We start from the raw sequence: 18,688 nt of genomic DNA, 5'->3' as shown, positions 1-18,688 counted from the left end.
GGAATGACCACCGCATATTTCCGGAGCAATATGGCCTTAGTTGCTAATGCTCCTAAAAACCAAATAACAAACAAAAACATTTTCAGTCCATTGAAGACATTCAGAAAATAACAACTAAATGTTAAAAAGACTTACATTAGATGACTTCCAGAATTTCTATGCTTGTAAGAAATGTATGGCAATTACTTTGAAGGGGATAACTTGTAAGGTACAAAATATTTCATTATATTTATTTTATTGCAACAGTGTTGTTATTTACTAGCCACACCATGTACAATAACTTAACTAACCTGATCTATACTGTTGAATTAGGTATCAGTAGTGGCTTAAGTTCTACAAATTGCAGCATCTGGAGACTAAGCACCTGCGAGGTGATCTGACAGGTGTATAAGACCTTGAATGGTTTGAGCAAGCTCAATGCAGATGAGATTCTTCCTCTTGCTCAGATTACTCACCTGAGGGGGCAAATTCAAATAGAGATTGCAGAATTATGTCTTTAGCTAGCAGGTGGTTGATTGCTGGAAGAAACTTCCATCTCTCATTGTGGAAGTTGATAAGTTAAATAAGTTCAAGGCACAACTAGACAAACATTTCGAGTGACTGAATGGATGAATTGGGAAGGTTTTTTTTGGCTGATGCTATATAAGCTTGCTTTCTTGCGTCATGTGCCTCTACTAATGCTACTATATTGTGCATCTTATGTAAATTCGCTGAGATTAAAGCATCAATATCCATAGTTAAAAACTGATGACTACACTGGCAACTAACTTGAAGCTAAAAATCATTCCAGAAAGCAAGCAAATAACAATCAGAGTTGAAATGTTCTGACTGCTTTTAATGTGTGTCATGTAAACTACCTTACTGTTGGTGGTTACCAGAAAGCAGGCAACCTGCTTTCTATCTATTCATGCCCTAAGGTATCTCTGCTACTTTGTTTCAGGTATCACTACTTTTGCTAAGCTACTGAGAAATTAAGAAACAGTTTACCTTCTTTCGGAATTTGAATATTATTCTATTTGTAGCTGGATGCAACTGTCTTATTAATCCGAAAAGAGGATGACAGTAAAACTAAAGCAACCAACAATTCTCTAATAATTAAATGAAATAAATTACTCCTACAAGTACACTGGCATAAAAATGGAATCAATTTCCATTTGAAGTAGCTAACATACCCTACCATTCAATTATCAGAGTATAAAACAAGTTAATACAGCACACACACACATGAATATAATTTTACAAATCTTTATTAAGTTTTATAAAGATTAATATAATGAAAGATATATACATATACAGCTGAAGAAATAAAAATTATTTTACTAAGTATCACTTTCATCAGCCATCATTTCTTGAATTAATCTTTTACGTTCTTCAGCTTGCCTGAGTTTCATTAATACTAAGCTTTCATAATCTCTTGAAGTCAGAGTGCTACCTTCTTGTGGAGCAGGAGGCCGACCTTTTCCAGCAGGAATACCCTTTTTAACAGACGATATATCAGGCTGTCCTTGAACCCAAGTAAGAGTTAAAGGGTTTTCTGAAGCACCACCTTCAAATTCATATGCAGATTGCTAAAAAGAAAGGAGCAAATTAGGATTAGTCAAAAATTCTGAGAAATTTTGAGGTAGAGTGCAATAACACTTATTCCATCTACTATCATTTTATTTTGACAACCAAAAGTTACTGCCTATGTTCTTTAAGTTTATTGTTGTTACCTATAAAACCCTATTTTCTATCTTGTCTATTCACATTTTTGTTTTCTTCATACCTGTTAATAAAGAAACCAAAGTTGATAGAGGCAAAACTCATAGAATAGATACTGGTGCGAGAAAAAAAAGAGAGGAGATACACCATTATAAATGTTCAATGATGGGAACACCCATGCTACCACTTATTAGCTATACATTTGTCAAAGCAGAATAAATGCTGCAGTCATTCATTATGTGGCATTTACTTTAAAGTAAATGCCACATAAAGAACAAATGTGGTGTACTTCACAGTGCATCAAGAAATACTGACTAAAAATAAACTTAACGAGATATATTCATACCTTGTTAAATTTGTACTTTTAACTTCAAATGTGAGGATTAAAAACCTGCATACCTGCTCGGGTTCAATGAAGGTTTTATCAAGAATTTTCAGGGCTATATTTAGAATGTTTATACAGAAAATAAACAATACGTGGAAAATAAATGCACAGCACTTCTATACTTTTTACTTATGGTCTTCCATAAAGTGGTCACAAAGGGTACAATTTTCCTCCTAATTCTAAAGACAAGTGCAAGAGTTCTAGTGTAGTTAGATTCATCACAGCTACAGCAAACATTTTATGCTGAAAATTTCATTTCAGCTGTTTAAACATGTGATCCAGCTAATCTATATTCTATTGGCTTCAGTCAACAGTGCAATAAATATTACATGTGGGCTGCATATTTGAATAGTTTTAAATGAAATATTTTGGTCCCAAAAGCTTACACAGCTTGCTCTGATGGTTTTTTTTTTGTTTGTTTGTTATTTTCCATGTCTTAATTTTGTTCAGTCAGTATTTCCCTCCTACTCCTAAAGAAAAATTTAAATAAAATTTCTGACACAATGTAGTTAAAATAATTCAAGTGTATGATGCCTAATTTAATTAATGCTAATGATAAACATTATCTTAATACTTTGTACATTTCTCTAAGACAAGGTCAAGTTTGAGTGTTACAAAGACTGATTGATGTATCAAGTTAAAAAGCATAAGAATCTCATTATATAATGAGGTTTACTTCCAGAGGCTGACTGTCTTGAAAATGCAATGCTGTCCACTGAAATTTTCCATTTTTTAACCAAGTTTTAAGAATTAGCTAACAAGTCATATAGGCTTGCTCTTAAAAATCATAAGGCTCAAAAGGAAACCACACAAACTGTGATCAAGTTTTTGATGAAATTAACCTAATTTATAAGAATTATGCACACTGATGGAAATATGAATTTGTTTTTGCTAAGCAGCTAGGGTTCAAGAATTATTTTATATTAATTTCAAGATTAACATAAAAAAATTAACTCACAAACTGCAACTGCTTAGGGAGGGGGAGAGAAAAAAAAAAAAAAAAAAGAGAGAGAGAGAGAGAGAGAGAGAACATTCCTCATCATTGCACAATAACCCTATGAATTAGACAAATTTATCAAAATCTTTGTCATAACCTGCATTGTTTCCTTGTCAGTTCAGAAGTAATCAGTATGAAGTAATTGTACTCTCTATAACACATTCATACTCTGTTTTTCCTTCATCTCTCATGCTAAAAATGTTACTCTGCCTGAAATCAAAAAATAATAATGTCAGTCAGTAATACTTGTGAAAGGACATAATCAGGGTCAGAAGGATGAAATAGGCCCCCGTCTTATTTCATCCTTAATTGAACCCTTTAATATATATATATATATATATATATATATAGGAGCTAATACCCTCATTTACACTATTTAAAAATTTAATATTTAAATCTAATTGTCATTAGACATAATTCCAATATATATATATATATATATATATATATATATACAGTGCGCACATACATATAAATACAAATACTACATAGGTTTTTATATTTATATTGCGAATAATAATTCCTTGATAAAAATGTAAACTAAAAAGTAAAAAATCTTTTACGTTCTTTGACTTGAAAAATAAAGTAATAATAAAAACAATTTTAATAGAAACTTTTAATTTATTTATTGTATAATAAAAAGTATAAGAATAAAATTTAAACACTTAACAAGTTAAGTTTAGGAATGCATTTATATTACACATTTTATTGGTTTATTATTATTATTAGAAATATTTATCACTACTTTAGAGGCGCCTCCATAGCCAGGTGGGCAGGAGCAGCAGTGCGTAGCACACGCTTTTTGATTAGACCTGCGTTCAAGCCCCTGACCACCAAATATGGAGGATGCGGAAATGTCAGGGAATGACCACTGCATATCCCCGGAGCAATATGGCCTTAGTTGCTAATGCTCCTAAAAACCAAATAACAACTACTACTACTTTAGCAAATATTTATACAGAAAATGAGGGCTCTCTTCGTGCGAGGGCTATGGCCAGTTTGGCTGCAGTGTTAACGTGGCCCTGGACATAATTTAAGATTGAAACCCAACATTTTGGAAAAAATTCTTAATATATTATGTTTACAAAATTTGTAAAATAATAAAGAAAATCCTTCTCTGTATATACCAAATTTCTAATTTTATTATAAAACATATCTTTCTGAAACTTACTGCAGCTTCAGCAGTTGAAAATTCAACTAATGCACTTCCCTGTTTCTTGCTTGACACAGCAACACAAACAACTTCACCATACTGCAAAAAAAAAAAATATATATAAAAATTTAAATGTTATTTATAAGCATATTTCCTAAAATTTATCAACAAATACAGATTACAGATTTAATATTCATAACCAGGAACTCTGTTGTTTCATCAGTCTGGAATTTGAAAAGCAAGTTTACAAAAAGTTACTTCTATTATATTGACTAAAGAACAGCTGCTAAGAGTTTTATACATCTGCATTATTTTTTTTTAATGAGATCCCCAAGCAGAAGAGGTATTAGAAGCTAGTAATTAGTACCGTGCATGGGTTGATGACTGAGATGAAAGAAGATACTTGTTGACATTAGACTTGAATTTCTGTAAACGGTAATTTTCAGGAAATATGTATGAAGGAAGGTTGTTCCAGAAAATGAAAGTTGAAGGAATAAATGAGGAAGAGGAAATGTTGGTTCTGTGAGTTTCAAGGTGGACAGTAAAAGGATGTTGACTAGTTCTGGCATGTGTTCAGACAGCTTCGGAAGGAGAGCAGGAATTATAAAAGCCAATTCAGAAGAATTCAGTGCCTATGAAAGTATCTGTAGAAAAGGCATGCAGGAGAAACAGAAAATCTATGAGACAGAGAGTGAAGTGACTTTGTTAGAGATGAGTCATCAATTAACAACTGCTCTCCTTTGAATGGAATCTAGAAGTCTGATTTTGGGGGCACCGCCATAGAAGTGGGGAAAATATTCCATGGTAGGACAGATTTGCGATTTGTTGGAAGAAAAGTAACATTGAGAGCAAAAGAGAAAACCCAGTTTTTTTTAGATGCAGAGGAATCAATATTTGTAATGTGCTTATGCCGAGAGAGAGATTAGAAGTCAGGGTAATCACCAATAGAAATACAGGTAGTTCCCAACTTTACAAGTTACTTTGTTCCTAGCACTCGCTTGTAAAGCAAAAACTCAAAGCAGGAATTTATTTCCCATTGACAATGTTAAAAATAGGGGTTACATTTTCAACAATGAAATTAGTTAGCTAATTAGTTTATGTTTAAACAATGATTGATGTATCCAAAGAAATGAAAATGTAGCCTGTAAAATCAAGCAAATTATAATAATAGAGAAATTATTTATGACTTACAAATGTTAAAGAATGTTTACTCATCATCATCAACTAAATGCACACTCATTTATCACTCATTATTGGCTTGGCACGGTTTGTTGCACAAAGAGTAGTCTTCTTCAGAAATGCTTCAAGAGGCATTTATTTCCAAGATAATCTCTTTTTTTAATATATTTCAATAGAATGCATAAGCATTTTTTAATGAAACGTACAAATTGCAACTAACACAATTTGTGCGGAGTAATAAGTTTACGAAGCTTAAAAAAAAAAAAAAAAAAGAAAAAAAAAAAAAGATTCTGAAAATTTATTTGTTTTTTATACGATTGAAGATTTCAGTAAAGGGGCAACATGTTTCACTTATATAAAAAAACACACAATTCCACCTATCAGTATTTTCTAAATGCAATAACATTGAGTTTACTACCCATTTATAATTGCTTGCAGTAACAGAAAAGCCCAATAAACCAGAAAGTGCAAATTGACCTCCAGCAATGCATTTTATAAAAACATCACAAAACCATTCAAAATTGGTTCTTATAACAGAACATATGATAACGATGAAAGTGTAGTGCATTTTAATGATTTGAATTGGTAATTAATGCAGTTTACACTATAAAAACGACCTTCTAGAGAGTTATATAGCGAAAATTTAAACTACTGTGGTCATGGAACGAATTACCAAAAAACAATGTGTTATTGGATTCAACATGATATTTTCACGATACGATGGTGTCTCTGGAATGGATCAATATCGTAAAGCGAGGTACACTGTATTTTATAGTTATATGCGTAGTTTGAAATGCAGTATTTATGAATATTTAACATTCATTTTTTAGATTTTGTTGATACTTGATATTTGAAAAAAAAAAAAAGAAAAAAAGCAAAGCGGGAACTGCCTGTATATCATCTTGCCTAGAAATCAGTGTCATCAAAGGAAAGCATAGAAGCAGAAGAATCCTTTTTGTGGAATACAAGACAGGAGTGAATTTTAGAAGGATTGAAATAAACTAAGTTATCTTTGCCCCACTGGAGAACAGAATTTAAGGAATTGGTAGTGGATATTCAAGAAGCTGAAGCTGATTGTGCAGGACAAGGTTTCTCAAACTGAAAGGTGGAATGCAATGTGCTATCATCAGCAAAACTACAGATAGGATTTCTGGTCAATAGAAGAAGGTCATTAATATACAAGAGGAGAAGAGTGGGAGAAAGAACCTAACCTCGGGAAAAACACCAGCATTAGTGAAGAAGTTAGAAAACAGAGAAAACCCTACCATTACCTGCAGTGAGCAGTCTGAGAGAAAACTGGATACCCAATTACAAAAAACAGTTGGCAAACCATAAGATGGAAGCTTATTTAGAAGACCTTTAGAAGAACAGAGAAAACCCTACCATTACCTGCAGTGAGCAGTCTGAGAGAAAACTGGATACCCAATTACAAAAAACAGTTGGCAAACCATAAGATGGAAGCTTATTTAGAAGACCTTTATGCCAAACACAATCAAAAGCCTTTGAAATGTCAAGAAGAACTGCTTGAGTTTCACCAAACTTTTCCATTGAATTTATCCATAGATGAGTAACATAAGCCAGAATATCACCAGTGGATTGACACTGACGAAATCCACACTGGCGATCATTGATCAGATGGAAGGTTTCTAGATAGTTTTAAGAGTTGGCAGTTAATCCAGAAGCCTCATATAGAGTTACCAATTGGTTCTGTTTAGTGGACTATCTAGCAGCTGGCCTGTGGAACACCGATTTATAGCTGTACTCTTGAAATGCAAGGAAGATTGGATCTTGCCAGGATGTCCATCATAACCTCAAAAGACACCAACCATAGTGCATGATGGAAGAGATGGGGGGAAGGGGATTGCCAGAGCTTTGCTCTGGTGACTAAACATTGGTTCAATCACTTGAAGTCTCCAATAAGCAAAGTGGTGGTATTGCACCAGTTGATGAGAGTCATCTACCACTTAGTATTGCCTGGTAACACAGACAGCACTCCTATGTGTTGTGTGAGTGGCACACCTTGACCCCTGCCTATGTCACAGACTGACGAAACTTTGCAGAAATTTGGTCCACTTAACTTGTGTACACCCAAATATCAGTTCCATCAGCATTTTAGACTCCCAGGTAGCAATCTCAGGTTAAATTAACTGAGAGAATATCTGTGACAGCCTCAAAGACTAAAATTCTGGAATGCTGATTTTAAATTCACTCATTTCACCAGCTGATAATTCAATCACCAAGAGCTCCTTTAAATTAGACTGGGCATGCACTAGATTTTGGCAACATAAGTTGCAGGGCAATAAACAGAAATCTTCATGTTCTTTAAGTATATGAAGATTTATGTTAATCTCTAACAAGATTTCAATTCATTTCTCTCTTTGTTAGAGATATGAATAAGACTGCCACAGGATCCACAATTTACTGATTGCGACTTAAAGTGAGTGTTAAAAGAAGCTTCTCACTGAATAAACTCCAAAGTCTTTTGGTTGCTTACAAGCAAAACAGAGGGAAAAGGGAAGTTTTTCTTTTTCTCAGAAAGGCAAACTGATTTCTCAGCAATCCAATGCAGAATTCAGTTAAGTTAAATATTATAAAAGAGAGAGAGATTAGCCAATATGATGATTTGAAGAAAACTCACCTAAAAAAAAAAAAAAAAAATGTGGAACCATTTAAAACTAGTAACGGCTGGTTGAATAGATTTAAAATCCAGGGAGAAGCCAAAAGTGCAAAAGGAGCCGAAACTTTCAAAAAAGAACTTGTTAAAATTATTGAAGAGGGATATTATGTGTTATACTTCTCAAAAAGATTTTAACATAGACGAAGCAGGACTTTTGTGGAAACGAATGCCTAAAAGAAGTTTCACATTGAAAGAAGAAAAAGGCATGCCAGGTTTCAAAGCGGCGAAGGATCGGTTGACTTTATTGTTGGATGGTAATGCTGCGGGAGATTTAAAATTAATATCCCTTTTAGTTTATTTGGAAGAAGGCCAAAGTTCAACCCAAAATCGACACATTTTTCATGATTAAATTCATCAATTAAATTAAATCAATTTAGATCAATTAAATTCATGATTTTAACTGGAATTGTAAGTTTAATTTTGATGCGTAAGTAGTTACCACATAATTATATACGTATGTAATGCAGAATATTTTATATGTACAAATATTTGAATATTAAATATTTTGACCGACATTTGTGCATCTTTTCACAACCATTTATTATCGATTAGGAAATATCCTATGGCACCGACCGCAACTCACAAATACATATGTTACCTTATGGGAATGCAGCACTCGCTTAGCGCGGATTCGCTTAGCACTCCGCTCTGTTTTTACGGAACGAATTATCAGCGTTAAGCGGGGGGGTCACCTGTATTAAGAATCTTCAAGAAAGGCACCTTTAAGTGGCAGTGATCAGTGTATTGATATGGGTTTAATTCAAAGAAATAACTGTCAACAGTAAAGGGAAGGGATTTTGTTCAAACAAAAGGGATTACAACAGGCTAGACTCTTAAATGGGCCAAGTGATATTAAAAACCAAAGTGCCAAATGGAAAGTGTTAAGAGAAGTACCATAGAGGCCACTAAGCATTTTATACCAACTAAGAGATACTGTTCAAGATTTAGAACAAAACAGATGTCAGATGAACTGATGAGCAGAATGATTATAAATTGTCAAGGAATACAGAGTTCTACAATAAGTAAAAACTAGTGTGTAATCAAGTTACAAAGAGTGATCATTTAATTTATGGACTGGTGCAAGATTTCATGTTTACCGTGCAAACTTTCCATAACTGTTCACTAGAGGCACTTTCCCTGATCGCTACTGAGCAGACTGTGTGCACATGCCAGTACTCGTTGAGCTAGTGTTGCACGAAGAATTTATTTTAGCCGCGTGTCACTGATGATTGTTTTAAAGCAAGTATTATGTTGGACAAACAGATTGAACAGCGATATGTGATTCATTATTGTGTCAGACGGGGCTTAAATGCATTGGAAACAGTTAAAGAGATGAATGAAGCATATGGTATTGAGTGTCTTGGTAGGACGGCCATTTTTAAATGTCAAGCAATTCAGTGAAGGCAGTGAGTCTGTTGCAGATGACCCAAGATCTGGTCAGTCTTCCTCCTCAACAACTCCTGAGCAAATCGCAAAAGCTCAGGAAATCTTGGATGAAGACAGGCGAATTACACTTCATGAATTAGTTGTTATAATGTCCATTTCATATGGCAGTGCTCACAATATTGTGAAAGATCACTTGAAAATGTTGCAAATCTGTGACCTTTGGATTCCACACAATTTGACTCCAGAACAAAAACAGCAAGAGTAGACTTGTGCAAATAAATGCTTGACTGTTTTGAAACACAGTTAAAACTTCTTAAATCGAATAGTGACTTGCAATGAAACTTGGATTTTTCATTATGAATCGGGGACAAAATAACAGTCAAGTGGGTGGAAGTATTCTGATTCACCAAGACCACCTAAGAAATTTCAAGCTTCTCGTTCGGCTGACAAACAAATGATTCTTGTGATTTTTGATATAAAAGGTATTCTTGTTACACATTTTGTGCCCCGTGGAACAACTATGAATAAGGAAGCATACTCTGAGGTTCTCATCTTCAAACTTTGCTGTGGCATCTGTGAGAAATGTCAAGAACTTTCTGGTATGAAGTGTTTTCTCCATTAAGACAATGCCAGGCCCCATACAGATAATATTGTGCAGCTGCCATAGGTGCTGAGGTTCTGTCGCATCTCCCTTATTCACCGGACTTAGCATCTTGTGATTTATTCCTGTTTCCACGGCTGAAGAAAGTTCTCAAAGGCAAAGCATTTTGCATCCGACAATGATGCTTTGCACAACAGAAGCACTTCTCAGTCTTTTGAAAAATGGCTAACAAGAAGCATTTAATGCGTGGGTACGACAGTGGCAAAAGTGTTCAAAGTTCAAGAGAGAGAATATTTCGAGAAGGAAAAATCCACAGAAGATTCAGATGATGACAATTAAGATAAGACCCTGCACCAGTCTGTGAATTAAATGACCAATCCTCGTACTTGGGGGTTAGGCAGGCTAAGGCAGACTACAAGAAGTCTTTAGCTAAGAGTGCAAAGAAAACAAGCAAATTCTTTGCTTATATTAACACTATAAGGAAAGGAAGGAATCACATTGACCCATTGGTTATGAATGGCAACTATTGATGATCCTATACAGACGGCTAATAAACTGAATAAGCATTTTGCACCTACATTCACAACTTTATAAGGATGGCATTGGCAGAAATTTGCATTCAGCCATGCAATAAGTGATGATCTTTTGGTAAAAGTTTTAGGGAAAATATTTAATTAATTAATTCGTTTTTTTTTTAGCTAATGCTGTAAGCTTTGCTTTCTTGCATCATGTTGTAAATACTAATATTTTCCACATGGTATTGTGCAATGCTTGTTACCTAAATCATCTAAAACTTTGCTACCAAACAGAAATTGCAATAAGTGATGATCTTGTGGTAAAAGTTGTATAAAAGTAAGCAGTGTTCCTGCTTCAGACATTTAGTAAAGTAACTTCATGTTACCATATCTTAAGTCTATACATAAGCAATTAAAACTTGTAAGCTGAAAAAAAAGTTAAAAAAGAGGAAATTTTCTACCTTTGAGAAACGTTCTATAAGCTTTTCCTGTGTATACCCTCCATTGCTTTCATCTCCTCTTGAAACTCTCCATCTTGCCTATATAAAAATGCAGGCAACAAAATGAACAGAATATCTCCTTAAGTTAAGAAACACTATACCCATATGATAACTATTAGTTTATTGAATTTCCTGACAAAGTCCCCTGCACCCATATTAACAGGTTTTTTTCAAATTACATTTCAGGTCACTATGGGAAGCTGTCTTTTGGTTGGGGGAAGTGTCCTTAAATAGTAATCCACACTAAATTTAAATTACAACAGTAGTCTACTAGTAATATATACTAGTAAATAATTTATTTATCATGTGGGTATAATTATTAAGTTAAAAGAGTTTTCTTAACTTAAACTTCTTAAGCTCCTACACAATGTTCTTTAGTATTTGCATAAAAACAGAATATCATTTATTAAATAATTTTTTTTAAATATTGGTAATACAGTTGAAGCTTATTATAGGAATCCCACTCCCAGGGGAATGAGAAAAAGTCACTATATTGATAGTTTGTGAAATTAGCAAAAGAACAAGAAAACTTTGAATATTTTATGTACTTCTAACGATACAATCAGTATAATTCAGAATATGTACTACAATATTAAACAAGAAAATGAAGGTTGTATATTTTGTATTGATTGCACAGCGTAGTAAAATTTAAATTGCGCATGTACAGTAAGCCTAACCATAGACTTTAAAATCTGTCAAAAATTTGCTGTTTCAATGGCAGAGCATATTTTAAAAGAGAATTATGAAGGTACATGATAGCAGTTTATTCACTTTCACAGTTAGGCTGCACTTGAAAAAACATAATGTACAAGTTCTAATCCTTGATGAATGCCCTTCAACAAAACTTCTTGCTCAACCACAGTAGGTTCCTACTCATCATCACAAATTTTAGGTTCCATTATGTCTCAATGAATTTCTTCATTCGTTCATATCACAAAGCACATAATGTCTGCATCCACTGGTGTATTCTTCAAACTACGTTTCCTTCTAAGTTTAGGCAATGACACACATCCTCCAGTTTTGTTCACTATTGGACTGTTTTTCATGATTAATAGAAAGAAGAAAAAATGAAATTTTATTCATTGCATTATTCAAGGCAAGAAATCTAGCATATGTTTAAAATAGTTGGACATCACTTTTTTGTTGACCTCATCTCATATTTATCACATAAAAACATTGCCTGCAACACCAATTTTGAATTGCATTGCTTTTGAGGCAGCACAATTTCACTTAATAGCATTCTCTGACAGTTTTTTTTAAAGTACTGGATTACACCTTGACCAAGTGGCTGAAGAAGGGTTGTCATATTAGGTGGCATGTACCGAAGAGTGATTGCACTAGGCCATTCACTTGGAAATGAGGGGTTGCAGTTAGCTGCAGAATTTTTCTGTTCTTCTTGTTCATTTTGCAATCTAATTCTCTGAGCCATTCTTCTTAGATTTCAGATGACACTCCAGCCTCTTATTCTGATTAATACATAGCAGGTAATGTCTCCGAACCTTTAAAGCATCGGAGCTTCTGGGCTTTCCCAGCGACAGGGGTACATAAGTAAGGTACTTGCCACACTGCATAGATATATATATATATGTGTATTAAGATACAACATGAATTAGGTGCCATTACAACATTTTGTCCCAGACACCACAAAGACTAGCATTGCCCTAGGTTTCCCCAATGATTAAGAGAAGAATTGTATCTGTGCCAGACATGCTTGCTATTAGAAGAATGGTAATCCACTGTTTTGCCTTTTTTTCTGTCACTACATTTCTCACCTTTATATTGTTTTTCTGGTGGAAACTAAAAAAAAAAAAAAAAAAAAGTCCAGTTTTTATCAGCATTCAAGATGTTCTGTTCATATGTCAACAAAACATTTTTTTAAACAATTCTCCTTCCATTCTTTCATAATGCCAGTGTTGATGGCTGCACTTTCATTGCACACTTTTTTGAAAGACAGCCCATGAGCAGTCTTAAATTTACAGAATCATCCATGGAACACTTGAAATCTTCAATATTAATCCCATCTGCAAATAATTTAGCCTTATTTTTTAAAGATATTTCTTATCCACAGGAATGGTTTTTTTTGCATTTTTTGTTTTTTCTTTGCTCATTTTGATTTGAAAGGAACTTTTTATTTCATTTTGAAATGAGAATATTGTAATAAAAAGACAACAGAGGGGTAGAAATTTTTGGGTCATTACAGAAAATTTGCTTTTCTTTCAGGTTGCTATAACAAATGTAAGCATTAGATTAACATTAACAAATATAAACAGCATTAAATTTATGGGAATTTGGCCAAGACCTATCACATAGGTCGTTATAACATGCTGAGATGTTAAAAATTACTTGCTATAAAGAGATGTGACTATATAATGTCATTCCATAAGTAACGTGATCTTTATCCTCACTTTTCTAAAATGAAAATGCAACTATACTGAAATAAGTGAGGTTTTCTTTTGTTTACTACGACTTCCACTACCCTCCTACAAGTATTTCCATACCACATTTTATAAAATTCCTTTAACCTTTAAATCTTTCAAATAAATTTTTCATAAAGATAGTATTATAAAGAGAAATTTATATTTCTGAACAGGTGCAAATAGGGCATAGGCAGAATTTTCCCCCCCACTTAAGCCCCTTCAATTTTATTGCACAATTCACACAATATAATGATGAGCACTGGCTTGATAAAATCCATACCTCTCTGTCCATTTTTTTTTTGCAATGTAGTGCTCAAACACTGGTGTTGCTCATAGTAGACTTTTACTATAGTAGTTTTATTGAGTTGCAACTTCAAAATAAATCATGCTCCAAATATCTCCCCAAGCATACACACAACACCTTTCAGGAATGAAGGCTATGTTTTGGCTGTGAAATAACAGATTTTCTGGCACAAACACACTGTCCAAAACATTTATCACTGTGATGAAGCAATTCATCTCCAGTAAAAAAAATCATCTTCAAAAACAGTGCTTGAAGTTTACAAGAATTCAGTGAAGCACAAACATCTGCCCAATCTCTAAAATTCTTTGAATTATAAGAGGTTTGACAACTAAATACCAGGATAAATTCCACTGCACATATTTCAAAATACACAGGATTGCGATGCAATGAACCATGGCAGTGAACTACTTGACTGTTTCCTTTCACAAGGTTATTTGTGTATCACAAATAGTCTGCATGCAGTTATGTTAGAGCTTTTGTGTTGAGTGATGGAACAAAGAGCAACTTGTGGAAAAACTAAAAAAAAAAAAAAAAAACTTGTTTCATCTAAAACCTACAAACTGGTAATACAAATGTTTGCTAAACAATGATATTCTATCTTGCTTTCATGTTTTTCACTGGTTTTGCAAGACTTCAGGATGGCTGGAAGATGATGAGCATTGTATTCAAACAATGCTTTAAACCCCAGAAATGGCTGAAAAAGTTTGCACATGATTACGTCTGATCATTAAATGACACTTACTCTTCAAATGATAGAACACCACGTTAACAGAGAAGAGAAAGTGGTGCAATCCTGACAGAAGATTTTCGCAAATAGAAGATCTATGCTAGGTTCACTCTGCACTGTTTAGCTGATGACCCCTCCTTGTTCAATTTGGTCATAACAGATGAGTTGTAGCTCTGAATATGATCCACAAACTAAGAGACAAAATGGTGATAAGAGACATGAAATGGTGATTAATATGCTCTCTGAGAATACAAAACAAGTTATTTTTAAAAATCAAAAACCAAAGTGATGGTGGTTGTTTTCTTTAACAGCAAGGGAATTTGTTCCACACCAGGTAAGACAGCGAATAAGAAGTACTATTCAAGTTTTGGATTGTTTGATTTAAAAAATTCACCAAATAAAGTGGATAAGAAATTGAATTTCACAAAATAAGAATTCACCAACGTTTTTGGCAAAGTATAGGATTATGGACACACACACACTCCCTTATCTCCTCCAGTTACTTCTTATACCCTAAAATCAAATCCACACTGAAAGGATATGGATTTGACAGCAGAGGACAATAAAAGAAGACAAAGGAATTGGTGGATCAGTTCAAACAAATTTAGAAAACGTTTCCAACAGCTCTATGAATGATCTGAAATGCATGTAGCTGTTCAGAGTAATTATTTTGAAAAATATCCCCCCACCATTCTAACATCTGGCTTTCTTTAAACAGATTCAGTCCTGAAACTTGTCAAACTTTTATGTATGGAACTCACATCCCAAATTTTGATACTTTCCCAGATGGTGATAACCAGAAGAATGAGCAAAATTTAAAATTTAATTTCTGGAAAACTTATTCAGGAGTCACAAAAGGATCTTCAAGTGCACAGATAATCAGCAGGTAAATCACTGAAATGATAACCTGGCCTGAACTTCCAGAACCACTGTTGACCCTTCCTCACATTTTGGGTTACCACATCAAACACATTAAATGTTTTTCATGGTTGCAATCACATTAAAAATCCATAGATAATTATATGCCAAGTGCATTTTTCACCTCTACCTTATTTTTAACTACAAAGATGAGAGCTTACATATGCTCAATTTTTCCTACGTTCTATTAATATTTTAGAAATAAACAAGGAGTTACCTTTTATTCAGTCAGTAGGATTTCTTCTTTACCAATTCTCCTTATGCGAATAAATTACAAAATGATACGTTAAAACAATATTACATAACTTAAAACTCATATGTGTTCCTCACTACTGACACATGGGCAGTCCAACACCCCAGGATCACAGTGGTGAACCCCAATGCGACCCCAGAAATATCAAACCTCCCATGAAACCTTTAGTGAAGGAAGACATTTTGTCATAAATGCGAATTTGAAATACAAATGAAACACAGTGGATTCCGGTTATTTAGGCCACCGGTTAATCAGGACAGCCATTTATTTGGGGCAAATCTTAAAAAACAGAAACCAATCGAGAAAATAGCCAGGGTTTACTTCGCTTAATTGGGACAGCATGCCGTTTAATTGGGGCAGAAGACCGCAGCACTGGAGATTACCCTACGATTGTATGCGATGGTACCACGTGGTTCGGTCGAAATTTTGGAGGTCACAACCATAAAACAATAAAAACAATTAGGCTTTTCTGTCAGTGAAATCTATCATAAACAGATGACAGTAAATTCGATCTTACTGAATTTGTGATAATACCGACAGCTGGAATTCTGTGGGTTATTATGGTGAAATGTGTTTACACTTTAATGAAATCTTCAATCATAAAAAAAAAAAAAATTAATTTTCAGATCTTCTCTTCATTCCTATTTTTAAAGCTTTGTAACTTGTTACTCCGTTCTCACTTGCACGTATTGTGTTACTTGCAATCTGTGTGCGCCATGTTCTTTGTTATTGATTGCTTATCTTTTTACTGTTTTAAATTTTAACCCCCACCCACAAATGTCAACTAGTTTGTATGTACATATTACAGTACGTATTAATTATTCCGATTATCACGTATATTCTTCCGATTTTCACGTATCATTTCATTTTTAATTGGTAAGGTAATAAAGGGTAAATTTGTGTTTAATATATCTTTACTTTTATAACCTGTGGATAATATTCCTCCTATTTTCGCTAATTAGAATCGCTGTTTAATAGAATTAAAATTCAATTCACAAACGTGATCACAATGACCAGCACTTACTGCACATCATACAGTGAACGGTACTTTACTATGTTGAGTTCGTCGCAACGTGATTTGATTGTACAGTGAACCAATTGTAAAGGGGGGTAGGTGGGTTACATTGTATTTTTAACTATTTATGTGAAACTTCCGATAATTGGGGCAGCCGCTTAATCGGGCCAAAATGCACTAGCCCCAATGTGTCCCAAATAACCGGAATGGACTGTACTATTAAAATGAGATAAAAGTACGATAAAATCCACTAAAATTTCTTCCCTTAAGCAGACCAAAACATTTTGGCAAGTGTCATGTTCACAGAGTGGAATGAAATTAACGAAACGTGTGTTTGGCATCTTATAAATAGGAAAATACAAATAGGTTCCAAATAGAGGATACCTCTATAAATAGCATTAAATTACAAGCTAAAGACAAAATAATCAATAACAAACCTAATGACAGGATTAATAAAAAATATTTTATTTAATTGTCTTATGTTCAAAACTGGTATAGACAAATTACCAACCTTTTTAGAGGTACAGAAATGAAAATAATAGCAAAACTGGGCTGTAAATTATATGCAACACTAAAATATCACATGGTACTATCGTCCTCCGAACAAACACACGACCTCGTCTACCAAGTTTCATGTAAGGATTGCGATTCTTCTTACATTGGATCTACCAGATGTATTTTAAACTCAAGGTTAAGCAACATGAAGCATCAGTCTGTGCATTATGTGTGAATGCATCGGAACTAGCATTCCATGCGATAAATGAAAACAACACATTCCTGTTTAACGAAGCCAAAATTTTAAATATTCAACATAGTTATACTAAGTTATTGATTGCCGAAACTTTAGAAATGAAATTACAATAAACTCTATTAACACTCATTGTCCATTTCTCATATCTGATTCGTGGTCATTCGAATGCATGCGTACCAAAGACTAATCTCCGATTTACAAGATTCCGAACACACGTTTCGTTAGTTTCATTCCACCCCGTGAACATGACATTTGTCGAAAAGTTTTGGTCTGCTTAAGGGAGGTACTTTTGTGGATTTTAAACTCATTGTTTTATCGTACTTTTATCTCATTTTAATAGTATTTCATTCGTATTTCAAATTTGCATTTATGACAAACTGTCTTCCTTCACTAAAGGTTGCATGGGAGGTTTGATATTTCTGGGGTTGGGTTGGGGTTCACCACTGTGATCCTCGGATATTGGACTGCAGTTGTGTCAGTAGTGAGAAATACATTATGAGTTTTAAATTATGCAATATTGTTTTAACGTATCACTTCGTAATTTATTCGCATAAGGAGAATTGGTAAAGAAGAAACCCCACTGACTGAATAAAAGGTAACTCCTTGTTTATTTCTAAAAAAAAAAAAAAAACTTATTTTTAACATATGAAAAAAAAGGAAAAATGGAACACTCAACTCAATAAAACACAAGTGTAAACTGATGATTGGGATTTATACGTATTAGCACAGAAAATATTTTATTTTATAAATATCACTCTTTGAACTGCTGGCTGCAGAGGAAACAAGATAATATCATGCACTACATCCTTTTGTAAATGCTTTCTAAAATATTCCTTCAAATTTAATGCAGTGCAGCATAAAATAGCATGAAAAACACACAGAACTGGAATTGCTACATACATCACCCTCCATATACATATTTTATATAAGAATTTTCAGAGAATGGCAAAAATTCTGGGATAGGTACATTACATGAAAGTAAATAATAATTAAAGAACAGCCGTCACACACACACACACACACACTGTTAATTCTAGTAGCTAAATTCTTCCACTGCAATGTGCTCCATGTTAGTGAGGGAGAGGCATGTTTTCAACTTTGAAAGTTCCACAGTACTATCAAAATTGTTTGTTTGTTATTCTGATTTGATAAAAGGTTTCTCACATCCCCATGCCTTAGTTCTTGACTAACAGATTTACATAACATCAG

At 33.8% G+C, this 18,688-nt stretch overlaps 1 protein-coding gene across 1 annotated transcript in view; it reads right to left on the bottom strand.

Annotated features, from left to right (window-relative positions):
- Positions 1-1,319: 1,319 nt before the first annotated feature.
- The window catches only part of LOC150088566 (dnaJ homolog subfamily C member 17), a 238,703-nt gene continuing 221,334 nt past the window's right edge, over positions 1,320-18,688 (bottom strand). Inside the window, exons 8-10 of the mRNA XM_090370234.1 lie at positions 11,056-11,133; positions 4,255-4,335; positions 1,320-1,568 (exon numbers count right to left, since the gene is read on the bottom strand). Coding sequence (XP_090226360.1) covers positions 1,320-1,568; positions 4,255-4,335; positions 11,056-11,133 — 408 coding nt within the window. The remainder of the gene's footprint in view (positions 1,569-4,254; positions 4,336-11,055; positions 11,134-18,688) is intronic.

This window comes from Mastigoproctus giganteus, chromosome 3, assembly GCF_048544385.1.
Source record: "Mastigoproctus giganteus isolate SK-2022 chromosome 3, ASM4854438v1, whole genome shotgun sequence".
Lineage (NCBI taxonomy): Eukaryota > Metazoa > Arthropoda > Arachnida > Uropygi > Thelyphonidae > Mastigoproctus > Mastigoproctus giganteus.
The sequence above is the reverse complement of the archived record's forward strand: the minus strand, read 5'-3'. Positions and strand labels throughout refer to the sequence as shown.